The sequence below is a fragment of the Zingiber officinale genome, chromosome 4B (assembly GCF_018446385.1).
Source record: "Zingiber officinale cultivar Zhangliang chromosome 4B, Zo_v1.1, whole genome shotgun sequence".
In the NCBI taxonomy this organism is placed as follows: Eukaryota; Viridiplantae; Streptophyta; class Magnoliopsida; order Zingiberales; family Zingiberaceae; genus Zingiber; species Zingiber officinale.
In genome coordinates this window covers 132,094,220-132,112,648 of record NC_055993.1, presented here as the reverse complement: position 1 = coordinate 132,112,648, position 18,429 = coordinate 132,094,220, and the positions used below count along the sequence as shown (strand labels likewise).

Here is an 18,429-nt window from a genome sequence, read left to right as displayed (position 1 = left end):
ATCATGCAATTTTATATCTTTGATTATTTTCCCCAAAGTATATACTCAAATTCTTAGGTTTAATATGGGATTTCTAAAGAAAAAATTTGATTTATATCTTAATTTTTTTAGAAACATTGAATATATAAATTAATTATATATTTTTTTGAAAAAAAAAATATCGAATAAAATAGGTTTTGGCATTTTGCCGTGCAAAAGAGCAGCACGCAACCCACATTGTACACGTCAGCGTCATTATCCATCCGTCTGCACATCAAATGACCCACTTCTATACTCCAGTAACTGTCCCACCTCCGCCAATACATTATATTTGGGCCCCACTAAGCACACCGACAAGATGATCTCGTCGACCAACCCACTAGGTTACCCACTCTGTGATGCTCTCCCCGTGGTTCTTGGACGACGTTCGGTTAGTTCGGATCTCATGATCCTCGTCATTATTGTATTTTTTTTATTTTTGCCTTATTTATAAAGGGAATATAAAATTACTTTTTTACCATTCTGTTTAAAATAGGAAATAAGATGAGATTAGAAAACAATAAAAGGAGTTTATTAGGGTGCCGTAGCGTCTTCCTTCACCGCTCTGATTTTTCAACCACTCCCACACCACGACGCCTTGATGCGCCACTGCTCCCTGAACCATGTATAAAGCCGCCTCCTCTGGACTCTTCCGTGCGCGTCACCCTTCTACTTCCTCGGCGCTTCGTTTTTCGTCTTTTGCCTCGCCGTCCCTTACCCGATCTCTCGCTTCTCCGTCGAACTTTCGAGTGTTGCCCTCCGCTGCGAGATCCGTCGCCTTTTCGAGATCCTGCAGTTCTTTCTTTCCCAGATCGCGGGTTAGCTTGAGCGCAGGTTCGCGTTCCGGTTGGAGATCCCCGATCTTCTCCAGTGCTCAGATCAGGGGCTCCGCTGCCGTGAATAGCTTATTCAGTAGGAAGATGGCGACCGTCGGTATGCAGAACTCTCGGATCTAGTTTCATCCGCAAGAATTTTTTTTACTATGAAGAAATCTTACACGTAGTGGGAAGTTTAAAACTTGATGGTTCTTTGAAGTTTTGAACTGGTTGGCTTGACTCTTTTTTTTTCTGTCTCTCCAGTCGCTCAAGTGATCGGGAACCAAGTTTTTTTTTTTTTTTTTTGAATTAAAAACAATAGTCAGCTAGTGGATCTTAGTGATCTTTGACTGGAAAATGGGGTCATAACGGATTGATGAGATAATATACGACTTATTGGTGTCAAAACAATAGAAAATTTAGATTTGTGACATGATTGTGAAAGGAATATTTTATTTGGTTCCCTAGCAAGGTCTAAATTTTCGTCATCAACGCATATCACTATATTTCTGGTAGTTGATGTCTCAATGCAGTTGTTTACAAGCATCACCATAACAAAGTGTTGATATTCTATATGAACATGCTTTGCAAAATTGGATAACTAATTTATCTTAGATCCCAAATGTTAGCAAAGGTATTAGCATATTTTTTAAATTGCAATTACAGCATTCTCTTATCATGCAGATGCATAATGCATTTATCAGTTTATGCAATAATTTCATGCAAAATTGATGTTAACATCATCATCATCAAGTTATGTCTTATCATCAATCTATGTCTGCCTCTCCTAATGGAACTCGATATATGAAGTTTGTTCCTTCATCAAACAAATTAAATTACCATTAACATACTTCTTATACCTAAGATGTCCCTTTTTAAGGAATATGCTCTATTTATTTGCAAGTTTAAAACTCTCAATGTTTTAACTTATTTATATTAATTATAATGTTGTCTTGCAAATTTAGCCGACCTCACCTAGTGGGATAAGGCTTGGTTGTTGTTGTTGTTGTTGGTATCTTGCAAATTTGAACATATACTAGTGATGTATACATTATATTTAAATCTATAGTGGTTCATCCAAAAATCAATTTTGAAGTATATATGTAAGCATAACTAATTTTTTAATGTTGGCTTTTCTATGAACTTAAGTATTTCTTTTCGGTTGCTCCTTTTCATTTGAAATCACTTTAGATAGCTGAATTTGCATGACTGGTTGTTTATTTTTGATGTTCCCAAATATTTATTACAACCATCTAGGTATGGATCTCTCCTTCTGACAGCTCATGTTCTAAGTCTTTTCCATATAGTCAATAGGAGAACAATTTTCTGACTAGTAATGTCAGTATCAGATTGTTGGGTGCATCATCAGACTGTCAGGTGTTTACAAGGATATGGGGAGTAGATGAAATCTCTGTTATTAGAGTAACCTGAAAAGGTGAAATCCATGATCCTTGGTAAGGAACTACAGAATTGGTGCTATCTAGGCATACACATATGAGGGATTGGTCATTGCATGCTACACTTCAACTATACTTATCATACTTATCATGCATTCTTAAGAACTAAAACGAATTTTTCCAATTGTCTTTACATTTCGTTTTTTCTTTTGCACTTTTTGCCTTTACATGCACATTCTTTTGATAACATCAACAAAGAAATTATTTATAGTACAACTGACTATATATCATTATATTATGAGAAAATTGTTTGTTTTTCATTTATTGTGCTTTTCTGGATGTAGCTACTGAAAATGGCTTCAATAGTATCCTGACGGGTCTTCCAAAGCCTGGTGGTGGTGAATATGGCAAATACTTCAGCTTACCTGCTTTAGATGATCCAAGAATAGGTATCATTGTTTAAATGTGTTAGTGATTGTTATTTTGATACTATATGTAGCTATGTTGATTTACTTTTGCTTCTTCTAAGTCTCAAGCTCTGACCTTTCTTCATGACAATATTAAAACAAAGAGAGTTAGAAGAACCATCTCTACTTAACTGGTGTTCCAGCTTACCATCAAAGAAACAAATGGATATGGCAAATATATATTCATTTACTGAGTTCTTAGTTTACTAGATAATTGTAATTTTCATGCATTGAAATGAAGACCTAATTAATATTTTGTTAATAATTTAGAGCTATAGAATACAATTTTACACATGATTGCCGGTAATCTTTCTAATTTATTTGGTCTATTAAGAAGAATTCTGGACTGCAATATAAGTAAGGTACTGGATAAGGCTTTGTTGATTAGCAGATCTGATTAAGATAAATAATTCACAAGATCTGCCTAGCTGTTCTCTAAGTTATCTTTGATCAAAGCTTTTTTCTTTGATTTTTTTTTCAGCAAAAGAATTCTTTATTTTAATGTTCTTTTCATTTTTCCAGAGCTTTTACTCCCCATAGAGTTATTGTTGGTACTTATCAATAGGTAATCTGCTTTGTTGTTCGATCTTGTTACTGTTGTCTGACAAAGAGCCAATCATTTTCTGGATGACAGATAGACTGCCTTACTCTATCAGAATCCTTTTGGAGTCGGCTATCCGGAATTGTGATAATTTTCAGGTCACTAAGAACGATGTAGAGAAGATAATTGATTGGGAGAACACTTCCCCTAAGTTGGTAGAGATTCCTTTTAAGCCTGCTCGTGTTCTTCTCCAGGTTTGTCAAGGTTACATGCACCCTAATTTCTGATTTTTTGTTGTGTGTCCTTAACTGTTTTTATTTATTTTGACAGGATTTTACTGGTGTCCCTGCTGTTGTTGACCTTGCTTGTATGCGTGATGCTATGAACAAGTTGGGTAGTGATTCTAATAAGATAAATCCTTTGGTGCGTGCTGGGATACCCTGTTTCTCATTCTGTAATTGTATTTTTTTCTCTGGTTGATGTTGGGAATGCCATTGTACTCCTTTGGTGTGTGCTGGGTTACCCTGTTTTTCATTCTCTAATCATATTTCTCTGGTTGATGTTGGGAATGTCATTGTACTTTAGATCATTTTGATTTTCCCTAACTAGCTGTACTTTCTGGTAATAAATTTCTCTTGGATTACAATCTTGCAATACTTGTCCATCTGACTTGCATCTAAACCAAAGTTTAGTTGCACTTGCTTGTATAGGCTGATTAATTTCAATATGTAAGTTGGTTCTGAATGTCCTGAATTTCAGAATTGTGCTACTGGAAGTTGCAAGGAACAATTAAACTCTATCCTTAAAGTCAAAATATTTGCATATGACTCATTTTTCTTTATCACAGAATATCTATGCCTTTTTACATTCAGTTCAGCCTTTTCCTCTTCTTTATTTTTCAACTAGTACACTGTGTTTATCCTTTATCATGGTAATCAGCCTTTCCATTGAGATTATGATAAGCATTATGATTTATCATTTGCACATATCTGAATTGCTTGTCATTGGTATAATGTGTCTTGGCTTTCAGGTTCCAGTAGATCTTGTAATCGACCATTCAGTCCAGGTAGATGTAGCAAGATCCGAGAATGCAGTGCAAGCCAATATGGAACTTGAATTCCAAAGGAACAAGGAAAGATTTGGTTTCTTAAAGTGGGGATCTACTGCTTTCCAGAATATGTTGGTGGTTCCACCAGGTTCTGGCATTGTCCACCAGGTTAGATTTGTTTGTTAAACGATTTGGTGAAACTCTTGTTAGTTTGAGTGAACAACCTAGAATTTTCTTTTCCCCACTATTGGACTGCCGAGACTTCATTTCCCCACTGTTGGTGCATTTCGTCTTCTATTCCAGGTTAATCTAGAGTATCTTGGTCGAGTTGTTTTCAACACCAATGGTATCCTGTACCCTGATAGTGTGGTAGGAACTGATTCCCATACTACTATGATTGATGGACTGGGAGTAGCTGGTTGGGGAGTTGGAGGAATTGAGGCTGAGGCTGCTATGCTTGGTCAGGTAATATTATTGAACATCCAAAGCAACATCCTGAGCTGGAGATGTACCTTGCTTTTTGTTGTCTTCTCAAACGTTCTAGTGTTCCTCTGATTGATTAGGTGATACTATTCAACATGCCAATGCAATCTCTTGTGCTCTAGCTCTCAGACCTACTGTGACAATGCTTATGTGCATAGGAATGTTATTTTTAAAAGCAAATTCTACTTCATTTTCATTTTCATTTTATTTTATTTTTGTAGCTAGATCAACTTTTTTTCTTCGGGTGAGTTAGCTCATACTGTTTAATCTAATGAAAGATGTTCTCATACTGAACAATATACATCTATGTAGAACAACTAAGTATTATATGTTTTTCAGAAGGAAAGCAAACCGATGAGAATATCTGTTGTTAGTAATATATGATTCCCTATGTACAAAGAACAGGCGTATGACCTACAAACCTCCAGCCACCTCAAAGAAGCTTCTTTTTACTGCATTCTCTGAAGGTTAATTTATACTAGGATCTTTCTTGAGTCAATCGTACATTCAACTGTTTGGAATTATATTTACTTGCACCAGGGGTTTTACTGTTACAAACGAAGAAGCATGTAAAGAAATCTATTTACTGATAGAGGAACATAATCCCGACTTCAGATTGTGATTCTATTTTCAATATGTAACCATTTACTCCTTGCGTGGGAAACTGGCAATGTGTGTGTCCACTAATGTGGGATGTTGCAGTTCTAACAGGCTAAATACAACTTAATCATATTCAATTTCAATTATTGCACGTTTGACCATCCTATGTCTTGATGTTTTTATCTGTTTGCTGAAACATGATTTTGTTTCCAGGAACTTTAAACCTTGTCAAATATGTAGATTTGACAAAATAACTGTTAAAAATGCTTCTTCACTTGTTTTAAAAATGTTGAAAAATTATTATCCATTCTGTAAAACTATGTAGTATTATTGAGTTTAATTGAGTAAACTATAAACAATTGGATGTGGCTTGTATATTTTAGTATGCTTTTTGTGCTTGTTCAAATTCATCTATCTTTGTCTTTTCTTGGCATTTTTTTAGTTGATTGTTGAAGCAACCACTGCACTGTGGTTTGTTAATTTTAACTATTAAAACATATCCTTACTGGTAAAAGCACTTATGCACTATAGGAATTCTTTCCCCTATCCCTCTCTAGAAACTGTGAACAGAAATTAGAAAGACTAATTTTTCTTAACCAAACACAGTCTTATGTTTTCAATTTTGCTTTTTTAATACTGTATTCTTGTATTTTCAGCCCATGAGCATGGTCTTGCCTGGTGTAGTAGGTTTTAAGTTGACAGGGAAACTACAAAATGGTGTCACAGCAACAGATTTGGTTTTGACTGTCACCCAAATATTGAGGAAACATGGAGTTGTTGGCAAGTTTGTCGAATTCTATGGTAATGGTTCTTGACTTTCACTTGGAATGTGGAAAATTTATATCCTTCAATTTTTCTGTCTAACTATTTATGACTCGATGCTACAGGTGAAGGTATGGGTGAGTTATCATTGGCTGATAGGGCAACAATTGCTAATATGTCACCTGAATATGGAGCAACAATGGGTTTCTTCCCTGTGGATCATGTCACCTTGCAATATCTTAAGTTGACTGGAAGAAGTGATGAGACTGTGAGTATACTTATGCTTGTCTGCACTGAAAATAATGTTGTTACATAGTCCCAAACTATTATGTCGGTTTTTCTATATCATTTCTTCAACATAGAAATGCATATTACCCTTTCAGAAACTGATCTAACAATGAATTGATAGGAGCGCAAATTTCATGAAAGGGGATGATGTGTAATGGGACCATGGTTCATCATGATACTTACTGAGTGACTATTTAAGTTCAGAAAACATATCCAATGTGTGATATAATCATATGGATTTGAACATATCTGGTGTAACAGTCTAGTTGGTTCAAGTGAGCTAAATTAAAAAATTCAAATGATATTGGTCACCTTATCTAATATTTGTATGTTTTGGTGAAGCACTCTAAATATGAATAGTTCTGTGCTTATTCGGCTACTTAACTCATTCTTAGAAAAAAATGTTGCTATGGTCGGTCATTTTAATAACTTTAATATTTGTGCACAAGATTGTTTCTTTATTTTGACTTTGAATCAAAGATATCTTACTAAACTCATTCCACAGGTGGCTATGATTGAGGCCTATTTGCGTGCAAACCAAATGTTTGTTGACTATAAGGAGGTAAGACACTAACCGCAATGACAAGCTTTCATTGCGTAATCAAATCAATTGTTGATCCATGCTCAATTGTGTTTGTTTGAATGTCTGAGCAGCCTCAGAAGGAAAGGGTTTATTCATCTTATCTAGAATTAAACCTTACAGATGTTGAGCCCTGCATATCAGGTCCTAAAAGGTAGACCTCTGCTGTTATCTTTCAACCTACCCTCCCTTGTTTTCCATTTCTTTGTCAAGAAAACCAATGCATTTATTTATTTTTTTCCTTTCAATGATGATAGACCTCATGATCGTGTACCCTTAAAAGAGATGAAAGCAGATTGGCATTCTTGTCTGGACAACAAAGTTGGATTCAAGGTGAGAGTCCTTGTTGAACTGTGCAGTTGTTTTGAATACTAAGATGGTTTTATTCCTCACTAGTGGTGGTTAATGCCTAGTTCCATCTTTTAGCGAGGCCATGAACAACCTTCGCTAATCTGCTTCCTGTAGACGTACAATCTTTATTGTTTGTTTCTTTTTTATTTTTGTAGTTTATGGTGTCATTTTCTATCAAAAATTTGGGATAAGTGATGAAGTAGATGGCAACTGGTACATTTTTAAGCTTGAAAGTTGCAATGCTGAAAAAGATGCATTGCATCCTACATTTTCTAAAGTTCATTTATTTAATTATCAAGAACCGATAGTTTTTGAAGCTGGAAGTGTCTCATCAATGCCCTATCTTGCAATACAATCACTGTCATTATACTGATTATGACCAGTTGCAAATTACCTTCAGTTGTTATCTTGATTATTGTTTAATTTTGATTCTTGTTGATTGGTCGCTAACCAATTGCTGCTTTTGCAGGGATTTGCAGTGCCCAAGGAATCACAAGAAAAAGTTGTGAAGTTTGATTTTCATGGCCAACCTGCCGAGCTCAAGCATGGTAATGTTGTCATAGCAGCAATAACAAGCTGCACAAACACATCAAATCCAAGTGTCATGCTTGGTGCTGGACTTGTTGCAAAGAAGGCGTGTGAATTGGGTCTTCAGGTTAGTTGATAATGGAAGAAATATACCTTTTTATCCAAATATTTTTTTTTCTAAAAGAAAAAATGTCGAGGCCTTAATAACCAACTTAAATTATATTAACAATATTATGAATTTGGATATTGACTGTCTTTGCTATAAGATGATAGTTTGATGTTGTTGTTTGTTATGCTTCTTGAGCATCTCATTGTATCTCATGCTTTGTACAAATATTTATTTTTTGGTACTTGCTGTTTTCATACATATAGTGATCTTTCTTCCTTGATTTTCAGGTTAAGCCTTGGGTGAAAACAAGCCTTGCCCCTGGTTCTGGAGTTGTTACCAAGTATTTGCTCAAAAGGTATTACAGATTGAAGTGGTCACATCTGTCAACTGATTTTTCATGTTTTTCAAGTATTGATGAAATTGTGTATAATTGTAGTGGCCTTCAAGAATATTTAAATCAGCAAGGATTCCATATTGTCGGATATGGTTGCACAACATGTATTGGAAATTCTGGGGACCTTGATGAGTCTGTGGCTGCTGCCATTTCAGATAACGGTAAGTTGAGTTTGATTGGATAATTGAAAGGATGAGAACATGTTACTCTTGTCTTTTGTCTATATATTTAAATCTAAATATTATCCTTGATTTTTCTTATCATAGATGTTGTCGCTGCTGCTGTGCTTTCCGGAAATAGGAATTTTGAGGGGCGTGTCCACCCACTTACACGAGCGAACTATTTGGCCTCACCTCCACTAGTTGTAGCATATGCACTTGCTGGAACGGTACTTTTTTTCTCTTTGTGACAGTGCTTGTTTCTTTTTGTTGAACTCACCAATTCCAATGCCTTCTAGTATGCGAATTAGTACATAGAAATATTGTTAAAATGCTTTTAGTAGTGAAAAAAATATCTTAATTAGCTTTTCACATATCAGATGTTAGATGGGAGCATGTGATATTCAAATATAATGTCTTTGTTATCAAATAGAAAGTTCTATGTTACTCCTTTTTCTCTAAGGTGAAATTTGGAGCTATAAGACTATAACATAATGCTTAGCAACTGGGACATTATCTATTATTTCATGGATTAAAAATGTGAATTAAAGCTGTATCTATCAAACTGTATCATTTGCCAGCAGAATTAAGGGTAACAATTCAGTCTGGCAGGTCATGACTCTTTGCCCTATGACTCATTTAATCCAAATTCAAACATGGCCTGTTTAATGAACAAGATTGAAAATCTCATATCTGCATAAAACGTACAATCTGTTTATAAATGGTTGATCCTTTTATGAATTAGACAGATTAAACAAATCATGTGATGCAACCTACTATGACTTACCTGTTAATTAAATAAGTCATAAATGGGTGGTTAAATAAATTCTAAATATAAACTATCCACTAATTATTTTCCATATTATAATTTATATGCTATTATATTATATATTTGTAATTTGTATATTAGATTTAGATATTTATAACTTGTAAAGATTAACTAATATACAAAATAAAATATTTATATATTTATAAATGTGCCGTAAATGGATTGGCCCCATTTATTTTCCAACCCAACCAGGTTAATTGTGGGTCACAATTGCGGTAACTCGTTTGTGACCCGAATTTGTTTAGCTCAAACTCCAACATGTGAAATTGCAGATCAGGCCGTGATGTGTAAAGGGGTGTGTAAACATTTTCCATCTTATCCTTAGGGAATATGAATGACTGTCCATGGAACTGTTGGAAATGGTCACTTATTTATATGCTTAAATGATATGAAAATTTGACATGGCATGAACCTAGATAAGTGAAAATTATCTACTCATTACTCATTAGCAATCTGGATCACATAGGATACTTATTACACTCCTGGTAAAATGGTAGATCTTATAATAATTGACTCAAGTTTCAATTGACAATTCTGAAATGATAAAGAAAATTCAAAATGTTTTTATTTATCTGGTTATACAGTTTGATAGATTTTCTTATTTAATATCTATCTTACCTTGTAAGTTGAATTTCAGGTCGACATTGATTTTGAGAAAGAACCAATTGGTACAGGGAAGGATGGGAAAAGCATATATTTCAGGGATATATGGCCATCCACCGAAGAGATTGCACAGGTAGATACTTGGATTGCCATCTCTTTCATATGATCTCACATAATTTGGTTTTGACATAGGAAAAGCATATGGATGGGATCCCATACAATTACTATGATGGGGTTTTAAAATGGAAAACATTAGCTAGCAATTACACTTGTACGGTTAAGAACATTTAAGAGAATATAGTTATTAATAGTATAACTATTAGTAACCAGACCAATTGATTCTTATGATTATGGGTTTATGCCAACTATATGTCTTTATTTATAAAATGAGTACGTGTTGAATATGTTATATCCTGGCCAACACCTTCTTGTTAGTTCAAACCAGAGTTGCAGTTGAGCTGAAGGTCTAAGCTAAGTAAAATGTTATTTTAGCTCCAGTTTAAGATTGTGGAGTGTATCATATTCAAATGATAAAAGTTTGGTTAGTTAAAATGAAGAGGGTCATTGTAGTGTTGTATGATTGTCATATGTGCTTTAAATTGAATGACAATTTTGTAGGGGTATGGTAGAGCTAGTCATTTTATTTTATCAGTTGTAGTTTTGTCTCAAGAACTGTAATATTACACAATCAAGAGACAAGATATCTGTTGCAGAGATGAGAGTGTCTTCAGATGAATATTCAGGGGATTACTATGATAGTTGATCAATTAGAAGTCATGTGGTGTAACCAAAGAGCACTTGTCGAAAGTGATTTGGATGGCGTCGATATCACTACAAATATAAAGCACATATTATATAGAGTTCTATTGAAGTGTAAGATACTTGTGCTGCCAAATAGTTGCACACACCAATTAATGTTGTATGTTTCATATATTAATTTGGGATTTAATTATCACCTTATATTTTGGAAAATTATGTATCTTAATTGTAGAAAAGTTTATAATTTTTGAAACTCTCTAGTTGTCTTAGTAAATTTTCTTTCACTTCTTTGATGCTTTCCACTCTCCAAAAGCTATTGGCTACTTTCTTTGCTGTTAAAGTGAACTTTTCAGGATGTATTTGGGATTATGTTGGTAATGCTGGAGAAAATTTTATAGGTTGTGCAATCGAGTGTGTTGCCTGAAATGTTCAGGAGTACATATGAAGCAATTACAAAAGGCAACCCTATGTGGAATCAGCTGACTGTCCCAGTGACAACCCTCTATTCATGGGATCCGAAGTCTACCTACATTCATGAACCACCATATTTTAAGGACATGACTAGGTCCCCACCTGGCCCTCATGGAGTGAAGAATGCATATTGCTTATTGAACTTCGGCGACAGCATCACAACAGATCATATATCACCAGCTGGTAGCATCCATAAGGATAGTCCTGCTGCAAAATACCTGCTTGAGCGTGGTGTAGACCGCAAGGATTTCAATTCATATGGCAGCCGGCGTGGCAATGATGAAATAATGGCAAGAGGAACATTCGCAAACATTCGTCTTGTCAATAAATTCTTGAATGGGGAAGTGGGACCGAAGACTATTCATATTCCAACAGGGGATAAACTCTATGTTTTTGATGCAGCAATGGTAATTCCACTGAATCAGATACTTAGAATTTAATTTTCAATTTTTTTTATCTAAATAACACATTCAATAGTCAGTTAGATCTGAAGTACCTAATCGAATTACATGTTAAATTTATCATAATCAAAATGCCGATGCTGAATTCTGTTGAATGTGAAAGGCACTTGCAATATTGAATCATTATTTCATGAGGTGGCTTCTTGTTTTTACAGGTTATATTTATGATTCTAATCACACATTTTTGCCAGAAAATTTGTTAATCCTGTGTGATATTTTATGAATTCATATATATGCTGCTAACAGTCATTGAAGCTAATACTGAAGTTTCTAAGTCACAAAAGGTTTAAAAAATGAGTTGGAGAGGTTACATTATTAGCAGAATGGAACATGGTACGCACTGGGCTAAACTTGCCAATGCCTTGGATTAATACATAGCCTTTTTTTTCTAATTTAAGGGTGCATGGTGTAACTTGAACTACACTAAATGATTAGCAAATTGTGAATTTCATTCTTCTTTCATAGATTGGCATTCAGGAAAATTGGCATTCATCTGTGTTGCTGCATTGAAATTGTTTCTGGTAGTAATTATTCTATTTTTTCAACTAGTAATGCTATTGTTTCTTGTTCTTTTCTTTTATGGCAACATGCAAAATTCCAATACAATATACAACAGATTAAGTAGTTGTTGACCCATCTTCTAATAGTTAATAAATTAGAACAAACATGTTGTGTGATCTAATGGCAAGACCTCATAGAGTGCATGCCAAATTTGAGCTCAATATGTACTTTCACTTTCAAATTCCATGGGAATAATTATGGCTTGACTCCGACTATATCCTATGTTCTTTCAGAGATACAAGACTGAAGGACATGATACCATAGTTTTGGCTGGAGCAGAGTATGGTAGCGGGAGCTCACGTGATTGGGCTGCGAAGGGCCCAATGTTGTTGGTGAGTTTCTATGGCATGATTCATCATGAATATTTGGCTTTGCTGTGGTTTGTAAATATCTGAATATATATAATCTGATGTTGTTTTTCTATTTTCTTTCTTTAGGGAGTTAAAGCTGTGATTGCTAAAAGTTTTGAGAGGATCCACCGTAGCAACTTAGTGGGAATGGGTATAATCCCACTCTGCTTCAAGCCTGGTGAAGATGCCGATTCACTGGGTTTAACTGGACATGAACGTTACACAATAGACCTTCCAAGTAGCGTAAGTGACATAAGACCGGGACAAGACATTACTGTTGTAACAGATACAGGGAACTCATTCACATGTACTCTACGATATGATACCGAGGTAATACTGACTGATAAACCTTTTGCTATTGGCTATATATTAAGTTGCTACCTTAATGGATTTGAAGTAAAGTTTCATCTATGAGTTATTGCTTTATGAAACTAGTTGACATCTACAGATCAGAATCTTGAGAAATAAATAATTCATTTTATCAAAGGCTATGTTGATATTATCCTTCCCAACCTAAAAAATGCTCACCATCAGATCTAATTTATATCTGGCTTCTAAATCTCAACATTCTTATATGACTACTCCAGTACTCCTGCCTGACTCCGATATGATCTCTTAAGATGCTCTACTTAATTGAGATATATTACTTTTCATTTTTTCCAATTATGCAAGTCTTTTAATTTTGGGCCTTCATTTTCATTCTTTATTGTACCTGCATCATTGCAATTTTCTTTATCTTAGACGTCTCATTTAGTTGTTTCTTTGTTTGCACCATTTACATTTAGTTTTTAGTTGCCCTGCTTTAGAAAATATATTTTCTATGCCGAATAAGCTTGATTGCTATGCTGATATATTGTTATTAGTTTCTGTTTCGCTATGTTCTGAAATTTTAGATATCAGCTAGATTGGTTTAATAGTTTTGGAACGGATAAGAACATAATTTATGAAATGATGAAAATTTTAAGATACAGGTGTTTGATGTACATCAATAGATGTTTTAATAATTTTTCAACTTAGTTGTCATTGCTTTAATACTATTTGAGTAAATAATTTAATTAATATTTGTATTTTAAATAGGCTAATATAAAATGTTGTTTGATTTCATTATTTAGACTACACAACTAAATGTTAATAATATAAACACTGATAATTAATGATATAAATATTAGTAATTATTATTAAGAAGATTAATTTGATACATTGAATGTTTTTTAAATCAATGATAATACTTTTTTTAATATTTGAACAAATGCTGTAATTAATGCTATAATTATTTATTATAAATTAATTTTAAATATTAATGATACATCAATATATTTATCAGAATTCAATCAGTTCTTGTTGATCCTTATTCAACTATAGGCAATTCATATTAAGATCGATCGACTTTGAGAACTTTTTTTTGCATCACTTAGTAGTTTAGAAATGAACTTGCCTGTATTAAACATTCTTGAACCTGGGTTCTTGGAGTCCACATTCCATTTTGCTCGTTTAACTAAGTTGACATTAGAATATGGAAATTGTTATAACAGCATGATGCTGATTTCTAGTTTTCCTTGAGCTGTCTTGAATGTTACCATCCACATTCAATTATTTGGTTTAACAGAAACCTGATAATGCACTCAAATATCAATTTCCTATTTGAAGTGGACTTAATTGTCTTGAAAAATATAGATCGGAAAAGTAACTGACCAAAATTATTGTTTATTGTTGAATGCGAACTATGCTCGTATCTTAGCAGAAAGACCGCTTTACCTCTTCTTGAAATGCTTCAACGTTCTTATCTTGTATCCAAATTACTCTGCAGGTGGAGCTGGCATACTTCGACCATGGAGGGATTCTCCCGTTTGTCATCAGAAACTTGAGCAGTTCTAATCATTGAGTAGCACATTTCTCTTGGCAACTTAAAGCTGTTAGCATTGCTTGTCTTTATGCCACGACGGGTCAGCTTCCGGTCAGAGTGTTGGGCGGTTCGAATAAATTTCAAATAAAGGAGCTTGAATGGGAGTAATTCCTCTGCTAGATTTATCAGTAGCGATCACCCGTTTGCTAAATGGATTGGATTGCATGGTGATCAGTTCATTTGCAGTAAGATTGACAAATGACAGTAGGGTTATGACTTTAAACTCCTGACGTCTGAGATTAAATATATATGCTGTTTGATTTTGCAATGTCACCAAAAATGCAACCCTAAATTATCAGTGATACCTGCTGAACGAAGCTTAGGCAATCTTGTGATTTAACGTTGCTTATTTGAACTTGCAAATGTCATTCGGATCTTTGAGTCAACCTCCTGGCCTTGTGGATGTTTTCAATTTCATCCAATTTAGTACGTTTTGGATCAAATTAGGGCCTAGTGACCATGATCTTAGTCAGTACTGAACTTGGGGGAAAACGTCAGGCAACTTATTCCTCTGATATTTTTGTAGTTTTGCCCTCTCGATTGCAGGCACGAAATTTAAATATTTGAATTAGGGGAAATTATGTGACGTTTGTTCCCAGGATTGAAATTGAAAGATGATAATCACAATTTGAATTTTGCATGTGATCTCTACTTATACCAAATTTTGTTTTCATGATAAAATCGGTATACTTAACAGGTAGATGATTTTTTTTTTCTTGATTTATTTTCGAGTAAAATTCGTAGGATAACTTAAAATAAAATGGTGGAGTGATTTAAAAAAAAAAGGACAAAACAGTAGCTGAATATGTTCGGGCACCAATCAAACTTCCATTAAATCTTAGTTGAATGCAGAAAACAAATAACCTTGAAAATTAATTTAAGAGATAAAGACTCTCAAATCAAATATCAAATCATACATAGTAGTTAGAAATTTATCCTTTATAAGATCAACTCCTTTATTATCAATTCATTTACATTATTATCATGTACTCAACTTCCTTCTCACCATGATGTATCACATGACACAATCCACTAATATATCATATTATAATAAAAATAAAGTCAAATCACTCACTAATCACACACACATAACATCACACAAACACCATTACATGCATTACAAATTATGAACAGTAGGTGTGACAATCGAATACGGAGAGCAAATCATGAAAAGCACGGACAACAAATGGAGCAACAAAATCACGGACAGCGGGTGGAGTATCGAAACCACGGACAGCAAGCACCCCACGATCAGCAGCATAAAATGTCACTTTAAAGCATCCCACCATAGATCATCACCTCACTTTTAGCAAGTGGTCAGCTATCAACGGATTTATCATATCTTTACCGCAAGGCGTTTGATGCAGACTAAATAGATTCTTATGGTGGATCTATGAACCCTTTTAGGTTTTTTGGCAAAGCCCCAGTCATCAACGGATTTGGCGTTGTTCTTACCGCGAACTGTTTGCTGCAGACTAGATCGATCATTATGGTGGATCTATTCATCCTCTTGGGCTTCTTGGCAAAGCCCCAGCCATCAATGGATTTGGCACTGTCTTTACCGCGAGTCGTTTGCTACAGACTAGATAGATTAATTAAGATGGATCTATTCACCATCCTCTCTCATGCCTCACATACAAAATCAAAAGACAAATACAAAGACGTGCGACAAAAATATATCAAACCAATCATCATGTGCCACCAACGTTAAAAATTGTCCAAGCATGCATGTGCCCCCAATGCTACTGCTGTAAAATCTGCTCAAGCCTCCCTTGTGCCACCGAATTAATATTTGCTCCATTCACCAAAGAAATTCATTCGCCGATGAAATCCAACATTAAATCGTACAACCTTCTCCTTTCGCCGATGAAATTTATTCGCCGATGAAATCAACATCAACACTATCTGCACCATTCTTATAATTTGTTCCGTCCATGCTTTTGTGAAGTGAATCACTTCAATTTCTACATAAGTCCATAAAACTAGGGCTGTAAATGAACCAAGCGTTCATGAACAAGCTTGGTGTTCGGCTTGGTAAGAGCTTGTTTATGTTCGTTCAATATACATAAGATTAATTAAATAAACAAGCTTGAACAGCTCGTTAAGCTAAACAAACAAGCTTGAACACATATGTATTCGGCTCGTTAACGTTCGTGAACAATGTTCATGAACAACGTTCATGAACAATATTCACGAACCATATTTATTAATAAACTCTTTCAATATGCTAAATAAATAATAAAATAAAATAAATAAATTTAAATTATCAATCTTAATAACCAATCAAACAATTAAAAGTTTCAAACAATCAAACAAGCTTGAATTGAGAGCTTGATAACATCTAAATGAACCAAGCTCAAACCAAGCTCAAGCCAAGCTCGAACCAAGCCCAAGCCAAGCTCAAGCCAAGCTTGAATTGAGAGCTTGATAACATCTAAACGAACCAAGCTCAAGTCAAGCTTCAAACAAGCTCAAGCTCATAAAAAATAAACCAAGCCAAGCTTGAGCACTCATTTCAAAAGCTTGGTTCATTTTAAGCTCGGCTCGGTTATCTTATCAAACAAGCTTGAACACCCCAAAGCTCGGCTTGGCTCGGCTCGTTTACAACCCTACATAAAACGATAAACATGAATTTGGACCTTGCGCAACATTCTGTCAACATCAGGAACTATCCCCTCATAGTGACACCTATTTTGAGCTTCCCACATAACATATATCATACTAGAAACTCCAAGATACCTCACCTTCATTCTCCGGCTCGCACCTTTGTAGTATTGGCCAAGGATATGAAATAATTCCTCTATTGGGTTAACTTCATGATTTATCTCTAACCATCTCCGTACCTTGTTCAAAGAGTACATGTAATAGAGCACGCAAAGAATAAGTGATCATTCAACTCATTTTGACAATGGCAAAGCATACAAGTCCTGTTCTCCACATATGACATTCTATCTGTTGTTTGTAGCTTCTCATGAGCAAGTAACCATAGAATGAATCGATGCTTCGACATAATTTCCGGGCTCCAAACTAATGATGCCCACGACACCTTAGGACCTCTCGGCATGAAGAAACCATATGCATTTGCAGCCCCACTGTTTCTTTCCGCAAACTACTCACCCATCAACAAGCTCGCCTCTCCGCTTCCATTTGTAGCCCTTCGAATTTTGTTTCGAATGTCCACAAGTCGTTTAATAAGAGGAGAGTTCAATGCTTTGATCTCCCATTGCCAAAAATCAATTCCCTTGAGATAATATTGGTGCACCCATCTTACCCATAGTGAATATGCATTAGTTTGGATCTCCCATAGTGTCTTGCTAAGAAGTGCTCCATTCCATGCATGGAGGTCTTGAAGTCCATAACCACCATCATGTCGAGAAAGACACATAGTGGCCTAAGAAATAGGAGGATGCTTTGAAGACCACACAAAGGTATGACATATTGCTTAGATCTTTTCAACGACATCGCCGGGAATAGGAAGCATGGAAAGCCAAGAACACTCTACACCTTGAAGCACCGTCTTCACCAACTCCAAGCGCCCCGCAAAAGATAAAGTATGCTTTGGCCAAGAATTAATCTTCTTTGTAATAGTATCAAGTAATGGTTCATAGTTTGCAATCTACAACTTCTCCGCCGCTAGTGAAATCCCCAAGTACCGAAATGGAAATGTTCCTTCTTGGAACCTAATAAATTAGAGCAATCGGTCCTTCATTCTATCATCAGTCCCCACCATATACATATGAGACTTCAATGAATTAGCTCAAAGTCCTGCTTCATTGCCAAAAACCTCTAAACAATCCGCCAATACTTTTATTGAGGACTCATTCGCCCATGCAAACAACATCAAATCATCGGCATATGCAAAATGTGTGATGTCAACCTCTTTACACATAGGATAGAAGTGAAAAGAGGGTGACAAGGAGGCAACCTGCATGATAATACTTCGATGCATAGGC

At 35.1% G+C, this 18,429-nt stretch overlaps 1 protein-coding gene across 1 annotated transcript; it reads left to right on the top strand.

Moving 5' to 3' along the window:
• Nucleotides 1–574: 574 nt before the first annotated feature.
• On the top strand, nucleotides 575–14,862 carry LOC121976801 (putative aconitate hydratase, cytoplasmic). Its single transcript, XM_042529155.1, has 20 exons — nucleotides 575–951; nucleotides 2,575–2,679; nucleotides 3,332–3,492; nucleotides 3,569–3,661; nucleotides 4,269–4,454; nucleotides 4,590–4,751; nucleotides 6,026–6,170; nucleotides 6,257–6,399; nucleotides 6,925–6,981; nucleotides 7,074–7,153; nucleotides 7,257–7,332; nucleotides 7,820–8,005; nucleotides 8,275–8,342; nucleotides 8,424–8,542; nucleotides 8,648–8,769; nucleotides 10,006–10,104; nucleotides 11,129–11,608; nucleotides 12,457–12,555; nucleotides 12,661–12,903; nucleotides 14,381–14,862. The coding sequence occupies exons 1-20, from the start codon at nucleotides 642–644 to the stop codon at nucleotides 14,453–14,455; spliced, it is 3,009 nt and encodes a 1,002-aa protein (XP_042385089.1). The 5' UTR covers nucleotides 575–641; the 3' UTR covers nucleotides 14,456–14,862.
• The last annotated feature ends 3,567 nt before the right edge of the window (nucleotides 14,863–18,429 follow it).

Excerpts from the sequence above, each read along its gene's own strand:
- LOC121976801 (XM_042529155.1), top strand. The coding sequence starts at position 642 with ATGTATAAAGCCGCCTCCTCTGGACTCTTCCGTGCGCGTCACCCTTCT. Across the intron at positions 12,556-12,660 it reads CGAAGGGCCCAATGTTGTTG|GGAGTTAAAGCTGTGATTGC; the intron begins GTGAGTTTCTAT and ends TTCTTTCTTTAG. Across the intron at positions 12,904-14,380 it reads CTCTACGATATGATACCGAG|GTGGAGCTGGCATACTTCGA; the intron begins GTAATACTGACT and ends ATTACTCTGCAG.